This window comes from Etheostoma cragini, chromosome 10 (assembly GCF_013103735.1).
Source record: "Etheostoma cragini isolate CJK2018 chromosome 10, CSU_Ecrag_1.0, whole genome shotgun sequence".
NCBI lineage: Eukaryota > Metazoa > Chordata > Actinopteri > Perciformes > Percidae > Etheostoma > Etheostoma cragini.
In genome coordinates, this window is record NC_048416.1 from 298,864 (window position 1) to 315,531 (window position 16,668).

Genomic DNA, 16,668 nt, shown 5'->3' on the forward strand with positions numbered 1-16,668 from the left:
AGACATCTAAGAACTGTGTGGACCTGTGGCATTTGTGAAACAAGGTATTTGTTTTCTGCCGGCAGTGCGAACCCAGCTGAGGCAATGTGATCTGATCGTTTGTGTTGGCCACCCTGACAAGTTGCCGTTTTCGGAAAGTCCAAGAGGCACGGAAGCGTCAACCCCCAGGCTGACTTGAGGCGTGAAGAACAGAGGTAATCCTGTGCGTCTTGAAAACATTGTTTAATTAAACATACAATCCATCAGTCATGTAATAATCATTCATTTTTCTCTCATTCTGTTACCTAAAAGCACAAGTGGAGTTACCAAAAAGAGGAATTACATAACCATGACCTTTTTGTTTTGTGAAAATTGTTTCGTTGTTTAAAAAAAGCTTGTCAACAAGCCGCACACATTAGCATACAGTGACCGATGCAAACACCCACGTTAAGCTTGTTGGTCAGTCAGAGTCAGTCCCGCAGGGTGCAGCAGGCAACACTGGCTTTGCGCTTCAGAGCTCTGGTCTGTGGCATCAATGAGCAGCAGTGGGGTGTGTGTGTGGTGGGTAATCATCTCCTTCACCCCGGGGAAATTCTACAGCACAGCAGCACACAAACAAAATGACAGGGACCTAATGACGCAGCACAGCACAAGTCGGCAGCACCCCCCCGAGGCGTGCCACAAGATGTGAACTTTCCAGTTTACTTCAAGTCAACACACACTGGCTTTTTCCTGTCTTTTCAACATTGTAGTTAATGGCATCATCATTTTCAGTTTACCTTGATGTTTTTGAGGCCAGTGCCGAGGGAGTAGGAGTTGCCTTGGTTACGGATCATAATGTTGTAAACCTTGCCTTGTTTCAACAACATCAGGGTGTAGGGGTGCTCAACTGCGCCTTGTGAGCTGTCCCTTATCACAAATGCCCCATCCTAAAGACACACATTTTAAAATGATTTTGCAAATAAAGTTGTGTGCAATTTCAGCTGCCTATTTGTGTATGTGTGTCATGTGCTCTAGAAAGAGGAGGATGAAATGCGAGACTGTGAGGCAGCACCTGACCTTGTTTGCTTCTCTGACTGCAACTTCAGCTTGATGTCTGGTCACCTTTCCTACATACCAGCTGGGATCCAAACCCTGGGTACAACATCATTTCAGTCAAAGTAAGGACTAAATAATTTGTTGGTTGGTGGCATGCGTCCACTGTTTTAATATTTTTTTATTTTCTTTAAAAAAAAGCAGGTCCTACTGTGTCCAAGACAAAATTTTCTTTGGAACAATAAAGTCTATCTTATCTTAAACTATATATATCTTATGTCTCTTTTGCAGTGACAGAAATGTGTTTTGACATTGTTGTTATTGTAAAAGGAACGTAACAGATAATCACAATCACCCAACCTAGTGAATAAAATGCAAATCCCCTGAGTACAGAGCAGACATAAGGGTCCCACCATGACGGTCTTTTTACAACATCGCCATCTGCTGTTTCCATTCCGAAACAACTCCAAAGTGTGAAATTGCACAGAAAAGCTCTAATATCATACGTGTTACGAATGGAAAATCAGGGCTCAATAGTGATTCCACTTTGGATTCTTACCTCACTTGGTCCTGGTATTGAATTGTTATGCTTAACAGGCTGTGTTGGTACTGGAGGACCTGGAATGAGTTTAGATGTTCTTGGAGGAGAGAGATTAAATGAAACATTATTTAAAAAAAAGCAACTTCAATAATTGCATTATCCACAATGAAGGGCATGTTTGACTTACAAATTGTTTCAGGGTGGCCTACCTGTTGGCTACATCTGTAGGTCTGGGAACTCCAGGAGCCTTGACAGCGCTGCCCTCTTGTGGACATGATGGATAGTGCAAAACAGAAATGTAGAAATGTGTAATATTGTGACAACATGTTGCTGTTCAACTGTTAGAAGCACTCCAAACACTATGTAATAAGCTGCACGTACTTGGTTTCGTAAGGTCTGTCTGGGATGGGCCACATTGCCCAGGCATCTTGCTCCTGTTGATATGCAGACTGGGTTGGATGGCTGGTGTTTGGAAAATAGAAAAACAGGTTTTACATAATTCTTAGATTATCAACATTATCGTCATCAGTAAGTCGGGTGGGGGAGGAGGTGTTAATTATAAAGTCACCTGGTGCTTTAAGAGGTCTCCGAGGTGTCATTCTTGGTGGGCGGGGGTGTGGAGGTTTTGAGGTCCTTTCAGCAGGGATTGGCTCATTAACCGGATCTACTCACATACGTACACAGATTTTTTAAAGTGAGACCTGCATCAAATTTAATCAACAATTCTGCTTTTACAGCATAGAAAATGAAAGGCAACAGATTACACTGATAGGTTTTCACATGTGTACAGCTAGAACTGACTGTCCTGAAGTGTAGCCCCTCTTGGAGCTGGGATTGGCTTCTTTATGTCCTCAGAGTAAGGCCTCTCGTAGTTCTCTTCATAGGTCTTGTCACTGTCTCGTTGGTCAGCTGTTTGTGGCTCGTTCAGAGCACAGATGTATCTGTCTTCCCCTTCCTCCTGGTGTGGACCTTCATAGTCGTCCTCACTGTCATTGTCCTGCACACAGCCCAGGTATATGACATGACACAAGTAAAAAATACACTTTTGTGATCTATTACTTTTGTCAATTAATTTTTAATTTGCTTCGACTTTGACCTCGAAGTTTGCATGATTAAAACTTAAAAACAACTTAAGCTTTTTACTTACAAACTCATCAGAGTCCCAAACTTCTTCCTTCTTTACAAATACTTTAGGGGATTAAACCGTGAAAAGAATGGTATCAGGTCTAAAGGAATCAAGGCTTTATCACACCAGTGGTATAGTTGAATCCAAGTGTTCTTTACCTTGTTTTGGGTACTTTTGTGCCTTTAATCTGCACAAAAAATAATTAAGAAAATGATGATTCGGTCCGTTATAGTGTCATACTCGGTAGAAGCTGAAAAATATAGTCTGTTTTCTTACGTATGACCCAAGGCCCTCTTCTGTTCCCCCTTGTTGATTTCACTTTGGGTCTTAGTAATTATTCTGTCAAGATAAGACCATTTATAAACATTATTTATGGTTGGAAAACTGTTAAGTGTCAATGAAATAAATATATATTCAGTCACACTCACGGGACATAAAGGCTGGGGAACCCTTGAAGTTCATGCGCAGTCATTTGCTGGAGGATGTAGATTTCAATGAAAAGGAACAATAGAAAATCCACTGCTCCGAGTATTTTGGAATAGTAGATAAGTGTTAATGACTCCAGAGTCCACATTCTTACCATGAACTGTGCTCCAGTTATGCTGCCCTTTGTCACAAATGTGTCGCAGCCAGATAACTTAAGCTGAGAAGATGTTACACTCTTTTAGAGCAGGCAAATGAACTTTTACTGCATAATATTGAGTTATATCATTTTCTGAAATTGATCTTAGAGTTCACTTTTAAGGTTTAGTATTATGAAATACACTGCATTAAATTTCCAAAACTTATTTCGAAAATTCTGAAAATATATTCAAACAGACCAAACATTGAACTGTTGCTTACATTACTCATCAATATCAATTGTGTTCTTTACATATTTTACAGGTCTACTTGAGATAAACATATCAAAATTTAACAAAAAAGGAACTAAGGTACTTGACAGAGGATCAGGGTTTCCGCGGGGTCTTAAGAAGTCGAAAGTTTCTAAATCAAAATTTTATATATAATTAAATATACTTAGATTAGCTTAAGTAGGTCTGAAATCATTTTAAACGGGTCTTTAACCATGTCCATGTAAGGCTACTTCTAATGCTCACTGAAATGTTTGAGTTTAATTCTGTGGTGTTGTAGTTTCTTTTATTCGATTTGAATACAATTATTTAACATGCAAGTACTTTGGAGACTCTGCGTTTTGTTGTACTTTTGATGTCATGGTATACAGTAGTTCTTACATTTCATTCAAAAAAAGTCTCCCATTTGACTTAATAAAACCTGCAGACACCCTGAAGATGAATAAACATTTCATTTCAACGTAATGCTGCTCTTTTGATACTCACCCTCCTCATGTAGTCAGCTAGACTTTGGGGATTCCATCCCATCACTTCCACTTTGGAGGGAGCGCCGTTTGAACTCATGCTTGAAAATGACAGCGGGAGCTTTTTGTTTTGCAGTGGGCTCACAAACTGTTGCTTTTAAAGTCCTCAACACAGTCAACCTACCTTTATAATGGAAGTCTAGAATCATCTCTCTAACCTTTAAATAAGCATTTTTGTGGTGCCTCATCGTGTCTTTTGTGTAACAGACTTAAGTAGAAAGATTCTGTGGTTTTAAAGCAACTGCACTAACTTCAGCCCATGCACATTGCAGAGTATATCTATGTCTAAACATAGAGCCTGCTGATTTCCTTTCACACACCTACGCTCACTACCACAGGCATGTAGCTGCATACTGTGGTTATCGTTTTAGTTTATACAAATGTATGTGTCTAATTTAATGTGAAATGCTGATTTCTTAAACTATTTTAAATATGATTAGATCTTAATAAATGTATGTGTATTTAGATCAGATGTTGACATACTCTTGTAAATACTTTTATTTATATACATAGATTGGTGTTGCTGCTTGGAGATGTTACTTGGGAGTCATGTTGCGACCTCATACATGCTTTTTATTGTAATGCATGACATGGCATTGTTGAAGGCTGTGTCAGATCTTGTATGCCAGCATGCAGCCTGCGGCCTGCCACAGGCCTCTTGGTATCTCACACCCAGGTGAGAGAGGAGGGCAGCAGAGAGAAGAAATGATCAATCACGCTCACATCTCCCAAGACCCCCAGGCATGTCTGGGTGAATACAAGAGTCTTCCTGGGGGGTCCCTGTGGGAAATTGCCCCCCTCTCCCCTGTTTTCCTCTTCTATCCTGATTGGGAATCATATCACCCTATTTCATCCCCCCACCCCATGAAAGACATGATACTGTCACTTATTGTATAAGAGGCAAGAAATACAGTATAATTATAAAGCAATAGATGCAATGCCTTTAGCAAGGTATCAAATCACTGCAAATGTATGGTTGTTTTTATTAAGTCCAACGTGTTTGAAAAATGCTCATACTTCAAAACTGTTGCAAGATAAATAACTGACCCTCTCCCTAGAAATTGTATCATCAACTTGTGTTAGCTCTACCTAGCGACAGCCATCATATGGGACCAATATGGAGCAAATAATGCACTCCGTGGAAAGCGGAGATAAGGGGCGGATCGGTGAGGGCTTCCAGTGGGGTGAAACCTTCATTAACACACAGCAGGACAGCATGGGAAATACAGGACATCTCCAGAAACAAACAGACACATGGGAAGGATGGGAGGGAGGTTTTTGGTCTATGAGAGTGTTACTTGTCCCTTCTACAGTCAGGATATTTTTGACTCTCCGTGTAGTGGTAGTTTCTCATCGTTTCTGTCCTTTCTTGTAAGCCATTTTTTGCCCCAGAAACCCATTTTGTCGGCCATATGGTAGTCATTTACATGGAGCTGTGTCTTGTTTGACAGTGTTTCTAATACAGTTTGGGTGTTTTTCTTTTATCAGTACCCAGAGTTTATATATTTCTAAACTGACCGTAAAGTTTCCAGAGTTCCTCTAAAAGTAACACCAGTTGATCTGCTATCTAATGTAATGATAATCTGTGCCGTATGTCTCACTTATCTTGTTATTTACGGCTTTAACTGGTCTGTAAAGGTAGTGAAACAGCTTTGTCCCATCCCCTCTCCCTCAGGCATGGACCCCCTCATGAAGGTAATATCCATGCCATCACTCATTTAGCTGACACAGTGGCAGATTTATGACACCTCCAGCTGAGAGGAAGATATTTTGGAGAACCAGGGGGTAGAGGAGAGAAGGGGGAAATGAATGGCTCTTAAGACACAGATAGGCCAGTGGGCGGAGACAAGGCTTCTCTTACACCTAATTACTTGCACATTATAACAGATTATAAGATTATTAGATATTTCACTTGCTTTCACTTTAGAGTCTTAATCACGCTTATTTTTAGGATATTGCTGTCGACTCAGTGGATTTTCAATGTAATATCTGGACCCCAATGGACGCACTGCGATGAGAAGCAGTTTGGTCCCCATTTCTGTTCCAGTCAGTAAACGCGTCTCCCCTCCCTAGCTTTGATGTATTGGGATACATTTGCATTGCTTGCGGGATGTGACAACGGCTGGTTTAGGCAGTGGTGTCCCAGATTATCAGGCCAAATAAACTTCTAGTGGTGGAAATGCTTCCCTATTTTGTCTTTTAAAGCCTCCTTGCTCCTTGAACGATATCAATACACGTTGACATCAAAGTGATCGTGGATCAACGCTGGATCAACACCTTGGATAGGTGTGAACCGCACCATGTTATCCAAGTAATCCTCTGTTAAGTGTATTCGGTTCTTTCTTATACTAAACTGGTGTGCCCCCTCATGAAATCCAAGGATCCTGGTTTATTAGGGCCAACGGAAATACTACCAATACTACTGCTAATAATACATAATCAAACATGCCATTCAGAAGTCTTTATTTCTATTTGAATTAAACAAAACACAGTATTAATAAATAGACACTCAATTATTTAAAGGAGACATGAAAAGTGCAAACAGCCATTTAACATCTTGACTTTACAGTGATGTATGGTAACAGAGCCATATCCTATTTTTGTTCTAACTTGGGCTCCCGGTATTTCCGTTTGACGCCGTGCCCGTCAGGACCTTCCCTCCTGGCGCACACGTGCTTGACTAGAACCTGAGAGCAGTCCGCACACTTCACTGTGCAGCACCAGTGGAACTTGCAGTTGCAGCTGCTTACCACCTCCGTGCGCCTCTCTTCCACCCTCAGTCCGCATTCATGACACAACCTGCGGCAGCTACGCCTCTCCCACTGGGTTAAACCCTCTCCGTGCTGCACGCACTCCCGGCTCTCGGTGCCATAAAGACCCGAGCTGGAGTTCTTCCTGCAGTAGTCCGGGGAGTCCTCCAGGTAGATGAGCTCTGTCTGGGCGACGCCGCCAAACGCGTCCACGATGGCACCTCGATTATCCGCGCTGTTGCCAGCCCGCATTCGCTTTTTGTCGATGTCCAGTTTTTGAGCTTGACCGTGCTTGATCTTCAAGTAGTTGCCGATTTCTCTGAAATCTGACAGCTGTGTCCAGCAGGTTTGAACGCTGCAGCTCTCAGACATGCCATGGCATCTACAGATGCGCTTCATTGTTGCCTTTACGGCCTGTTGGAAACCGGCGAAAGTTATTAACTGCCGACAACTTTAAAACTGTAATGTCAAAGAAATGCTTGTGCTGTGATTAGAACTTACCAGCCGCCCTGCCTCGTTGTTGTGCAGGTTGACAGCAGCCCTGGAGTCCTGACCGGTCTCTTGCGCATCCACGTACTGTTTGGAAATCCTCTCTCCGAAATCCACGTTATCACTACAGCCGCCCCAGAGCCAGCCACGGCCGCCTGCTCCCAAAATATCACATAAATCAGGTCACCAAAACAAAGGACATAGCAGAACTTCAATAGATCGACACAACATGTCAACGCTAACCACTTCAAATATTCTGTAACATGTGTTTTTGCCTAGAACCTTACCAATTTTTCCGTTCTTGGAGACATCACAGCCGCAGTTGTCGAGGTCTCCCAGACTGCAGTTCCTGGTCAGAGTGTACATGACCCCCGCAGCACTGATAGCGTGGATGAAAGAAGTCTCTCTGGTGGCTGGTAAAGAGAGAAAAGTGGCGACTACATTTCTCTAAGAAATACTTTAACAAATACGTTTTAAAATACATGAAACAGGCTTCTATAACATGACACTGAATGCAACATGTAAATAATTGGCCCTAACCCTAACACGTATACGTTTGAAGAAAAGGGAGTTGACCATCTCAACCTACCGCGTTTTAGTCCTTTGAGCTGAGTTGCACTGTCCGGACAGTTCCATCTATCCCAAGCAAACTGGTGTTTGCACTCCTCAATCCCAGCCCGCGCGCCCCCCTGCACGCTTCTTGCATAGGTGAGATAGGCCTGCGGGAGAGGCATCATTTTGTCATTTTGTGGCCTGATTCACATTTTTAAAAGGTATCCAGAACTTGTCAGATGAATCTGTTCTATTTACCTTGGGTCCCGTCATAAGAAAGTTACTTGCCACCCTGAAAAGAAGATAGAGGATAAAGCACGGGCTTCAATTTGTCTTAAGTCTACACATACAGAAAAGATGCAAACGATGTAGAGAGTCTCTTACCAAGCATGTCCCGGACCCATTTTGGAAAAAAGAGGCAGGAGCCAAAATAAGGAATAGACCATTTTCACCTATACACCTTTATCCCTCCAAGTAGAGATGTAGTTATTTTGGCCCGGTGGGCTGCAACTTTCTCTTTTATTTGAATGAAGAACTCTTGTTCTTTGTCCCTCAGGTCCGAGAAAGCTGATTGGTTAACGTGTTCAGGAAACGCCTATATGCGCACTTCAAAGGATGGGAATTAGGCAAGCGGTTACTTTCTTCCCTAGGCTGTTTGACACCAGGGCACCAACACACTTCTGCCACTAAAAAAATCAGTTCTAGTCATGCATATTATATACAAATATTTATTCACAGTTTTAATTAAAAGTACATGTAAAATATTGTTGAGACTTCACAGAAGACAAATCCAACCAATCACCCCCTAAACACCGACATAAACGGGGGAGCATGCGTGGAGACTTTGATTAATATACAGAATCAAATTAATACGATCAAGTGCATTAAAAGGCTTCAGGTGATAGTTGAAAATGAAAATAACATTCTTGTAAACATAATAATGGTAATTGATGTCTATAAATGTTGAAATAAATGAAGTGGGATGATAGTCTTTGCAACAAATGGCAATCAGTGCCGGCGTGCGTGGTGTCTGCGCTTGGTTTTTTTCTGTGGGGTTCTCCTACCTTCTTTACGCGCACAGTAATATTTAGTAACCACCTTCGTGCATTTGTCACACTTGACTGTGCAGCACCAGTGGAATTTGCAGTTACAGCTGCTGACAACCTCAATGCGCTTCTCCACCACTCTGAGGCCGCATCCATAGCACAGCCGGCGGCAGCTCTTTCTCTCCCACTGGGACATGCTCTTGTCACCTTTCAGACACTCCCGTCCCTCGGTGCCTTGAAATCCCAGGCTGTGGTTCTTGACGCAGTAATCCGGGGAATCCTCCAGGTAGATAAGCTCTGTACGAGCAATGCTTCGAAAAGCTTGCGCTATGGCTCCTCGGTAGTCCGCGCTGTTCCCGGCTCTCACTGGGTTCTTGTCCATCTCAAGTTTCTTTGCACGTTCGTGCTTCATTTTCAGGTAGTTGCCCACCTCTCGGAAGTCGGCCAGCTGCATCCAGCAGGTCTGGATACTGCAGCTCCCAGACACTCCGTGACACTTGCAGGCTCTCCTCATTGTAGCTTTGATCGCCTGCAAAGAGAGTTTGAAATGTGTATAATAAACCTTTCACGACTTTCTCCTTCTTGGATTTCAGTTCATGCGTAAATGGCAATGACTAATCACTTTTCATCCCCTGACTTATTCATTAATGTTTCAGTTTGAGAACATACATTCAAAGTGATAACAAACTTAAATGACTTATAATAGTAAAATCATAGTTTACCAGTCTGCCTGCCTCGTTGTTATGTAGGTTGACTGATGCGCGCGAGTCATGTCCACCTTCCAGCGCGTCCACAAACTGTTTGGAGATCTTCTCTCCAAACGCCACATTATCACTGCAGCCTCCCCAGATCCACCCTCTACCACCTAAGGATTCAAAAACGCACACTGTTATTCCGTTTTTAGGAATAGAAAGTCTCAAGTAATGAAGTTTAGTTGTAAATAAACCACGTATAGCATAGAAAAGCACGTACCTGTCTGTCCAATTCTGGAGTCATCACAGCCGCAGTTGTCAAAGTCTCCCATACTACAGTTCTTGGTGAGCGTGTACATCACTCCGGCCGCGCTGATGGCATGGACAAAAGCCGTCTCTCTTGTGGCTACAATAAGTGACAAATATCACAATGATTTAGTCTGCAAGCAATTCTACGCTCAAATACTGTGCGTAAAATGTGTGTAATCCGTGCGTAAAGGCAATACTGGGGTTAAATCAGAGCGCACAAGCAGCCGCCCCTTCTCTGCGTTGTCAGTTGCAGGAGTTGAACTCATCCCCACTCCACCCTACTGCTGCAAGTCATGCCAGTGATACAGATATATATATATATATATATATATATATATATATATATATATATATATATATATATATATATATATATATATATATATATATATATATAGATACAAATGTCTTACCACTTCGAAGGCCGTTGTGTGTGGATAATTGGAGCGTGTTTTCTGGGCAGTTCCACCTCTCCCACGCGAACTGGTGTTTACACTCATATATTCCACTCTGTGCGCCCTCTTGCACACTACCGGCATAGGTTAGAAAAGCCTTGGGGGAAAAGGGGTGACGTTAGTCATTATTGCATTTAAACAATACGAATATGGATTCATTCATTACAAATTCACCAAAATATTAGAATTTATAGAATAGCTTTTACGCACAATACGTGCAGAGAAATGGACATTTGTTTACCTTAGGGCCAGTCATGAGGAAATTATTCACCGTCCTATAGAAAGAAAACAAGACAGCCACGTTAATCCCGGGTTACTATACTAGCAAATGCACGTCCCACTGTAATATATATATTTTAATGAATTCATCCAAAAGCAAGCGACATACCAAGCTAATGCAAACTGAGCCTGACAGCACATGGCGAGGACCATGGCTGGGAGGAGATGCAGAGGTCCCATAACAGCTGTATTCCGACCCGAGGCCTGTTTGTTTGGGTTCCAGATGTGAGCGCCAAGACAGAGGAAGGCCACTGGAGTTGTAGCCGGACTCCACGCGGATGATATTTATATGGTCTTGTCCCTTTGATTGACAGATTTGTCCTGCAGGTAACGTTTCACTGTGAAAAAGCGTCGACAACGACATTGATGGCCGCATCCAATAGACAAATAGGAGCCGTCGGTGCGTAAGGGCACTTCAAAGAAATGACGCAGACAGTTAAACAGCTCTCACTCATTCACCTGTCGTTCCCAGGCTCTGATCCTTAGACACTTCCCACCAGTTCCAACATATCCAGAATATATTATCCCAAATGAGCATTAGCAGAGTAAAGGACAGATAAATCCCTTCATAATTATATAATCGTTTGATTTCAGTTTTATTAAGATATCGCCTAAGTAAAATTAAGAACAACCCATTGACTTGAAACATATACAAATAGTATATATTATATATATATTGTTAGGGGATTTGGAGAGGGGTTGGCTGCTTCACTGAGGCTACAAATATAACACAGCACAACTTGGTTTTACGAAAATGCATTATATATAGCCAGTTGTTCCTTATTAAAGGAAATACAGAGGCTTCATGTTGGAAACGTTTGGGAAATGGCACCAGTGTCCCAGGGGGAAAGAAAGCCATAAAGCCTTTCAGGAGCTGATGGTATAGTCATGTAAATACTGCCTCACACATCGGCGACATTGGCATCGTTGTGATAATAGGATAATAGATGTTTCCCGGGGAAACAACTTGGTGTGAAAAAGTCTGGAATTTACAAGGTTTTAAACAAATAGGAGCGTTCATGTTTTAACCAACACGGCCTAAGGTAGACTACATGGTCAGTCATTTGTGGTTTTGATTTGTAGATTTTAAACTGAAAATATTGAATTCATATGGGTCATTAATTATAGAAATCTGGGATTCCTCATCCCATTTCATGCTGCTGATTATCTTCCTTGATTTAGCCTCCATAATCACTGCGCTCATCAACAGCCTGTTTCCTACTTGATGTGAGAGAAGTTGGTGACTGACATTACATTTTTTAATTTTTAATCAAATCGCTTACACTTGTCAAATCCCCTCTAAGCCACTCAAAATCCCTTAAAACAACAATAGGCTGTGCGCGGCGGACAATCGATGGAGGGCTGGGTGAGGTGGAGAAGTGGAGGTGACGGTAATCCCTACTAATTAGACAGCCTCACATTCATTCTGCAATAGGACTGAAACCTGGAGCCCCTCAACACCTGATTGGAGAATAATGCAGAGCGATTACAAATCTATGTGGGATGCTTCATAATTTGTCTTTAACTGAGGGCCCATTTAACGATTTAAATGGCTTAATAACATGCAAACAATAGTCCATCCATCTGGGCGTGTTGCAGCATGGGTGCTACATGTCTCATAAACACCGAAACTGTCAAAGGACAAATGGCCTGGGTTGTTAATTCGTTTAGAGAAATCTTTTTGATTTCTTTATGTAAAAGAATGAGGTGACACGTCAGAAATGTATAGTCACCGTTCAAATATATATTCGGATAAAGAAAAAGTTAATCCTAATAATTCAGCCTAAAAGTGTTCCAGGCTTCATAAAGGGCTGCAGTTTTCATGCAGGTTTCTAGGATGTGTATTCTAGTTTAATTAGAAGAGAGGAAATGGCAGCGTGAGGAACTGGAGTTGCACGATGCTTAAAATAACACGAAGTCCAAATGCGCGCTAATTAAATTGTTCTAACAGCCATTTCAGACACATTAGGCCGTTCAGGCAGCAGTGCAAGGTGAGAGAAATGAAGCCTTACGGCTCCGGAGGTGAGGACTCTGACAGCCCGGGGGGGGGGGGGGGGGGGGGGGGGGGGGGGGTTGCAGGACTGCTGACGCCAGACAGCGACACCACTCAGCCAAAGGTTTGCGGATAGAGAGAGATGACCAATTCACAATAAACTGGGCTGGATGGTTAATAGGTAACTTCAACAAAAAGATCGAAGAAAACAGTGATAATCCAGTAACTAGGCAACTGAAATAAATTGTTTAAACTCAAAACATTGTTTTGAAAAGTTTAATTTCATTCTATTCTTCTTTGTTTTTATTATAAATAAAGCTTTTTGAAACCTTCATTTTAAATGCCCCTCTGGCAAACAATCAGTTTTTTTTCCAAAGAGGTATTTGACAGTGTTGCTGTTGTTTCAGCATTTAGGGTTGGGGTGTTTTGGTCACTAGTCCCCGCCCCTCTCGCCTTTCAGCCAACCACATTCCTCCAGAGCCTCTAGCAGGCTCAGCTACTACCAGCTAGCAAGCTAGCTCATGCTAACAACAGCAGCCCTCAGCAGTGTTCGGGGCCACTGGTGTGTCTGCATGACTGTCATGGTGCTGGTGATATTCACATCAATTTCATTAGCATTTAATCTGCCAATTAGTTTCTAAAATAGTATTTGATCAAATAAATCATTTGGCTGATAATGTGCAGTGTGTAATAGGGAAATCATAACCATCACAAGTTACTGGAGCCCAGGGTGAGGTCTTCATATAGCTTGCATTTTCCAACAAAGGATCTATGCCTCAAATGTTTTCAATTTAGTGAAAGACCAAGACAAATAGATAATAGTTACATTGGACAAGCTGGGATAATGGAAACCTTTGGCTTTTTTGTGTTTAAAAATAACAACACTTAACCACTAATCAGAATTGTTGACAGTTCATTTTCTGTCAATCAATCAAGTAATCCTTTAAAATCTAATGCCAAGTAAAACCCACAAGCTAAGCTTGCTCCAGATGTTAGCAGGCTAGCTGCCTTGTTGAACCATTAACAAGAGAGGATGAAACAGGATCTCATAATGAGTTGAGTTTTGTTGTTAATGTTGGTAATTTGCCTGGGATCATGTATTGAATATGTAAATTACTGTTATTATAAAGGCATCCAAACCATTTCAACCCTTATTCTTTTTTCATTCTGTACACTACGCTGGAGTATGGCCCCTGTTTGGGCATCAGACTTTGTTCACATCGTAAATATCTGATGATGTAGCTTTAACATCAAGGCTACGAGGCTCTGAGTATGCACGTGTATTTGAGGTGTGATTTGTTTACTGCAATACTTTATATACTCTACAAGCCAATTGCAAGCAGTCTAGACAAATAATTTATATCTATGGCTGTGCATGATGAGTCCATGTCTCATGAGGATGTGTATTCGAGCCTGAAGTTTGCACATAGACATAAAGGAGACAACAGTGCGCACAGGACTGACTGGTTCCACGCCTTCATATTTATTTCATAAAGAAAAGTAAAAAGTTTATTAAGAAACAAATCCCACATGATTAGACTGTGATTGCCCCACACCCCACACACCCCACACCTCCCCATAGCCTGGATGCCTGCCTGTCTTTCTGTGCTAATTCACTACACCACTCCCCAGTTTGGCAATATTGGAGACATGTTAGCTATAGGCTAATAGTGCAAGACAGGCACCAAGGCTAAGGTTTTTCCACCCGAGTGGTAAGAGACTCCCCATATGAGGCACATAACCTTACGGCACCCCAGTCACTTTTCTGAAGACAACATAAGGGATTGAAATACTGTGATAATCAAAAGAAAGTGCTTTTTGCTGTGGCATCTCAGCTTCTTTTCTTCCTGTGCTCACAAGTCAAGGTGTGGCATCGCCTTTCCTCTCTTGCTCGATGGCTGGGGAGGAAAGAAGAAGATAGTTTAGGTTGGCAGGCGTGTCTTCACCGGATATGTGAGAGGAATGCAGCTTTTTGATTTGATGTGCTGATGTTGCAGCAAATAGTTTTTGTAGTCTTCTGACAGCAGTGGAAGAAATGAGTAGTCACTGACAGGGGATCAAGGCTCCAACACCGCCCAGAAACACACACACACACACACACACACGCACACACACACAAGACACAAGGGGCACTTACTCTCTTTGGTGGGCAGAGGGTTTTTTTCTTTTGTTTCTGTCTTCTTCAGCTTTGCCTTGTCGAAACGAGCAATCTCAGTCATGTCAGGCTTGTCAGACATTTTGCTGTAAAAGATGAAAAATAAAACAATAGGTTTGACCTTTGCTGTCAGCTGCCATTCTTATATTACAGCATACTGTAATAGACGTGTGATTGTATTATATGCATGTATGTGTATATTAGTTTTATGATGTTTTATTATTGCTTGTAAATTGTATCGTACTCTGGAAACTGTTTTTAACTCCCTATTAGTTGTAGCACTTTGAGATTTCTTTTTGAAATGTAAAGGGCATTATAAATAAAATGTATTATTATTATTTATATTATTATATACATTTTAAAGTGTAAAAGCAACGTTTTGGACAAGTCATCACGAGAGCTGTCTGAAATCTTGATGGCTTTGTCTGATATTTAAGATAATCTTAGTAAGTGACTGCACATAAAGGGAGTGGCTACGACATGTGCAGCTCAGACATGGATGCCTGTGAGTGGTGGCTGCCTCACACATGCTCTCTCTTGATGTCCTCCTCTCCAAAATGCCTATGTCGCTAACATGTGTCTATTTTGACCTAGATGTCTATTCCCTCCTTTGTCTTTGCTTTTCCCTCTGTGTGGCTGAGGTCTTTGTTCTCTTCCTCTGCATCCTCTCTCTCTTTCTCTCTCTTTCTCTCTCTCTCTTTCTCTCTCACTCTGTCTTTCTCTGCCTCTGCATCCCCCCCTGCAGCCTCGTGGATCTAGGCATTGCCCCACTGCAGTCAAATAGCCACACGTTCAGCTAATCTGTCTTGCACAGTCTGGTTAGTCCCGCCTGTTTCCACCACTGCTCTACAGAGACTGCTGTGTATATGTGACACTAGCCTGCAGCCAGTCATTTGCAAACCAAGCTTCTGTAAAATCTTTCTCACCTGTTTGGATTTGAATGAGACTTAATAGAATCACTTTGAAATAGAAATAGACATGCTGGGCACATGGGCAGAATCAAGAAATGTCTTGAAACAAGGCACACTGAATCAATTCTCCATTACCCTCCAGCTAGTAGTGGTGCCTTTATCCAGCCCTGCCAAGTCTTGATAATAAAAGCAGCAGTCATAATCTCACCTTTTTCCAAATTCATCAGTAAACCTGCTTATTCAAACATTTGCTCTATTGTTCCCTTATCACCACCACCATCACCATCCTCAACATCCCTCTTTTACATCCTTTCATGGCTGCCATCGGCGGTCAGCCTCCGCTCATCCAGCCCCACCCCAACCCTTTGTTTGACTCCAGTAAAACAGAAGCAGAAAGAGACACAAGGACACAGAAACCCTTAGAAAAACACTGAAGGAGAGATGGATTCGTTCTTACCAGTGTTCCACACAGCAGTGGGCTAAAATCCACCAGCGGAGAGAGTAGGGAGGGATAGAGACACAGAGACGGAGGAGGGAGAGCAATGTGGAAGCTCAGTGAAAATGCCGGTGTGTGCACGCCTGCCTGCATCCAGGGTGTGGGTATAAGAGGGAGGGGGGGGGGGGGGGGGGGGTAGAGAGAGAGAGAGAGAGAAAGAAAGAAAGAAAAAGCTTGGTCAGCCTTCCTCCTTGCATTTAATTGTCAGTTAATGTTCTCCAGGGAAAAGACTAGAGGGAACCAACCACTGATAGGAAACAGCTGTGCTCTTAATGTTCCACTGTGATTGATTATGATCAATTATTTGAGTATTACATAGTGTGTATTATAGATTTCATTATACTGTTTTTGCTGAATAGGTCAGGGACTCACTGCATGATAATCTGCTGGATAGCTATAGCTAATCACAGTGGTTGATTTGAAAACTTGTAAGTGCTGTGACTGAACTGCTTAATAAATATAATAGTTAATCCATGCTCCAAATA

The 16,668-nt window shown here is 42.1% G+C and overlaps 4 protein-coding genes across 5 annotated transcripts; all 4 read right to left on the bottom strand.

Annotated features, from left to right (window-relative positions):
• Nucleotides 1-203: 203 nt before the first annotated feature.
• Nucleotides 204-4,105, bottom strand: lcp2b (lymphocyte cytosolic protein 2b). 2 transcript variants are annotated; one of them, XM_034884007.1, is made up of 14 exons: nt 4,019-4,105; nt 3,262-3,324; nt 3,110-3,156; nt 2,958-3,020; nt 2,840-2,868; nt 2,703-2,743; nt 2,357-2,552; nt 2,124-2,219; nt 1,937-2,017; nt 1,765-1,819; nt 1,574-1,652; nt 1,039-1,113; nt 759-908; nt 204-573 (listed from the first exon to the last, which is right to left on the bottom strand). In XM_034884007.1, exons 1-14 carry the CDS (start codon nt 4,094-4,096, stop codon nt 427-429), a joined length of 1,200 nt encoding a protein of 399 aa, XP_034739898.1. In that variant the 5' UTR covers nt 4,097-4,105; the 3' UTR covers nt 204-426. The 2 variants fall into 2 exon arrangements, with proteins under 2 accessions (XP_034739898.1, XP_034739897.1); XM_034884006.1 differs by having other exon boundaries at nt 3,110-3,324; nt 4,019-4,095.
• A 2,397-nt stretch (nt 4,106-6,502) lies between these two features.
• Nucleotides 6,503-8,366, bottom strand: LOC117951980 (protein Wnt-8a-like). The gene is made up of 6 exons (XM_034884010.1): nt 8,232-8,366; nt 8,106-8,139; nt 7,885-8,014; nt 7,583-7,708; nt 7,308-7,450; nt 6,503-7,220 (listed from the first exon to the last, which is right to left on the bottom strand). Exons 1-6 carry the CDS (start codon nt 8,291-8,293, stop codon nt 6,651-6,653), a joined length of 1,065 nt encoding a protein of 354 aa, XP_034739901.1. The 5' UTR covers nt 8,294-8,366; the 3' UTR covers nt 6,503-6,650.
• A 292-nt stretch (nt 8,367-8,658) lies between these two features.
• On the bottom strand, nt 8,659-11,067 carry LOC117951981 (protein Wnt-8a-like). Its single transcript, XM_034884011.1, has 6 exons — nt 10,738-11,067; nt 10,591-10,624; nt 10,308-10,446; nt 9,866-9,991; nt 9,616-9,758; nt 8,659-9,422 (listed from the first exon to the last, which is right to left on the bottom strand). The coding sequence occupies exons 1-6, from the start codon at nt 10,806-10,808 to the stop codon at nt 8,856-8,858; spliced, it is 1,080 nt and encodes a 359-aa protein (XP_034739902.1). The 5' UTR covers nt 10,809-11,067; the 3' UTR covers nt 8,659-8,855.
• A 3,006-nt stretch (nt 11,068-14,073) lies between these two features.
• tmsb2 (thymosin beta 2) lies at nt 14,074-16,371 on the bottom strand. The gene is made up of 3 exons (XM_034884013.1): nt 16,145-16,371; nt 14,759-14,862; nt 14,074-14,519 (listed from the first exon to the last, which is right to left on the bottom strand). The coding sequence occupies exons 2-3, from the start codon at nt 14,856-14,858 to the stop codon at nt 14,482-14,484; spliced, it is 138 nt and encodes a 45-aa protein (XP_034739904.1). The 5' UTR covers nt 14,859-14,862; nt 16,145-16,371; the 3' UTR covers nt 14,074-14,481.
• Nucleotides 16,372-16,668: the final 297 nt, after the last annotated feature.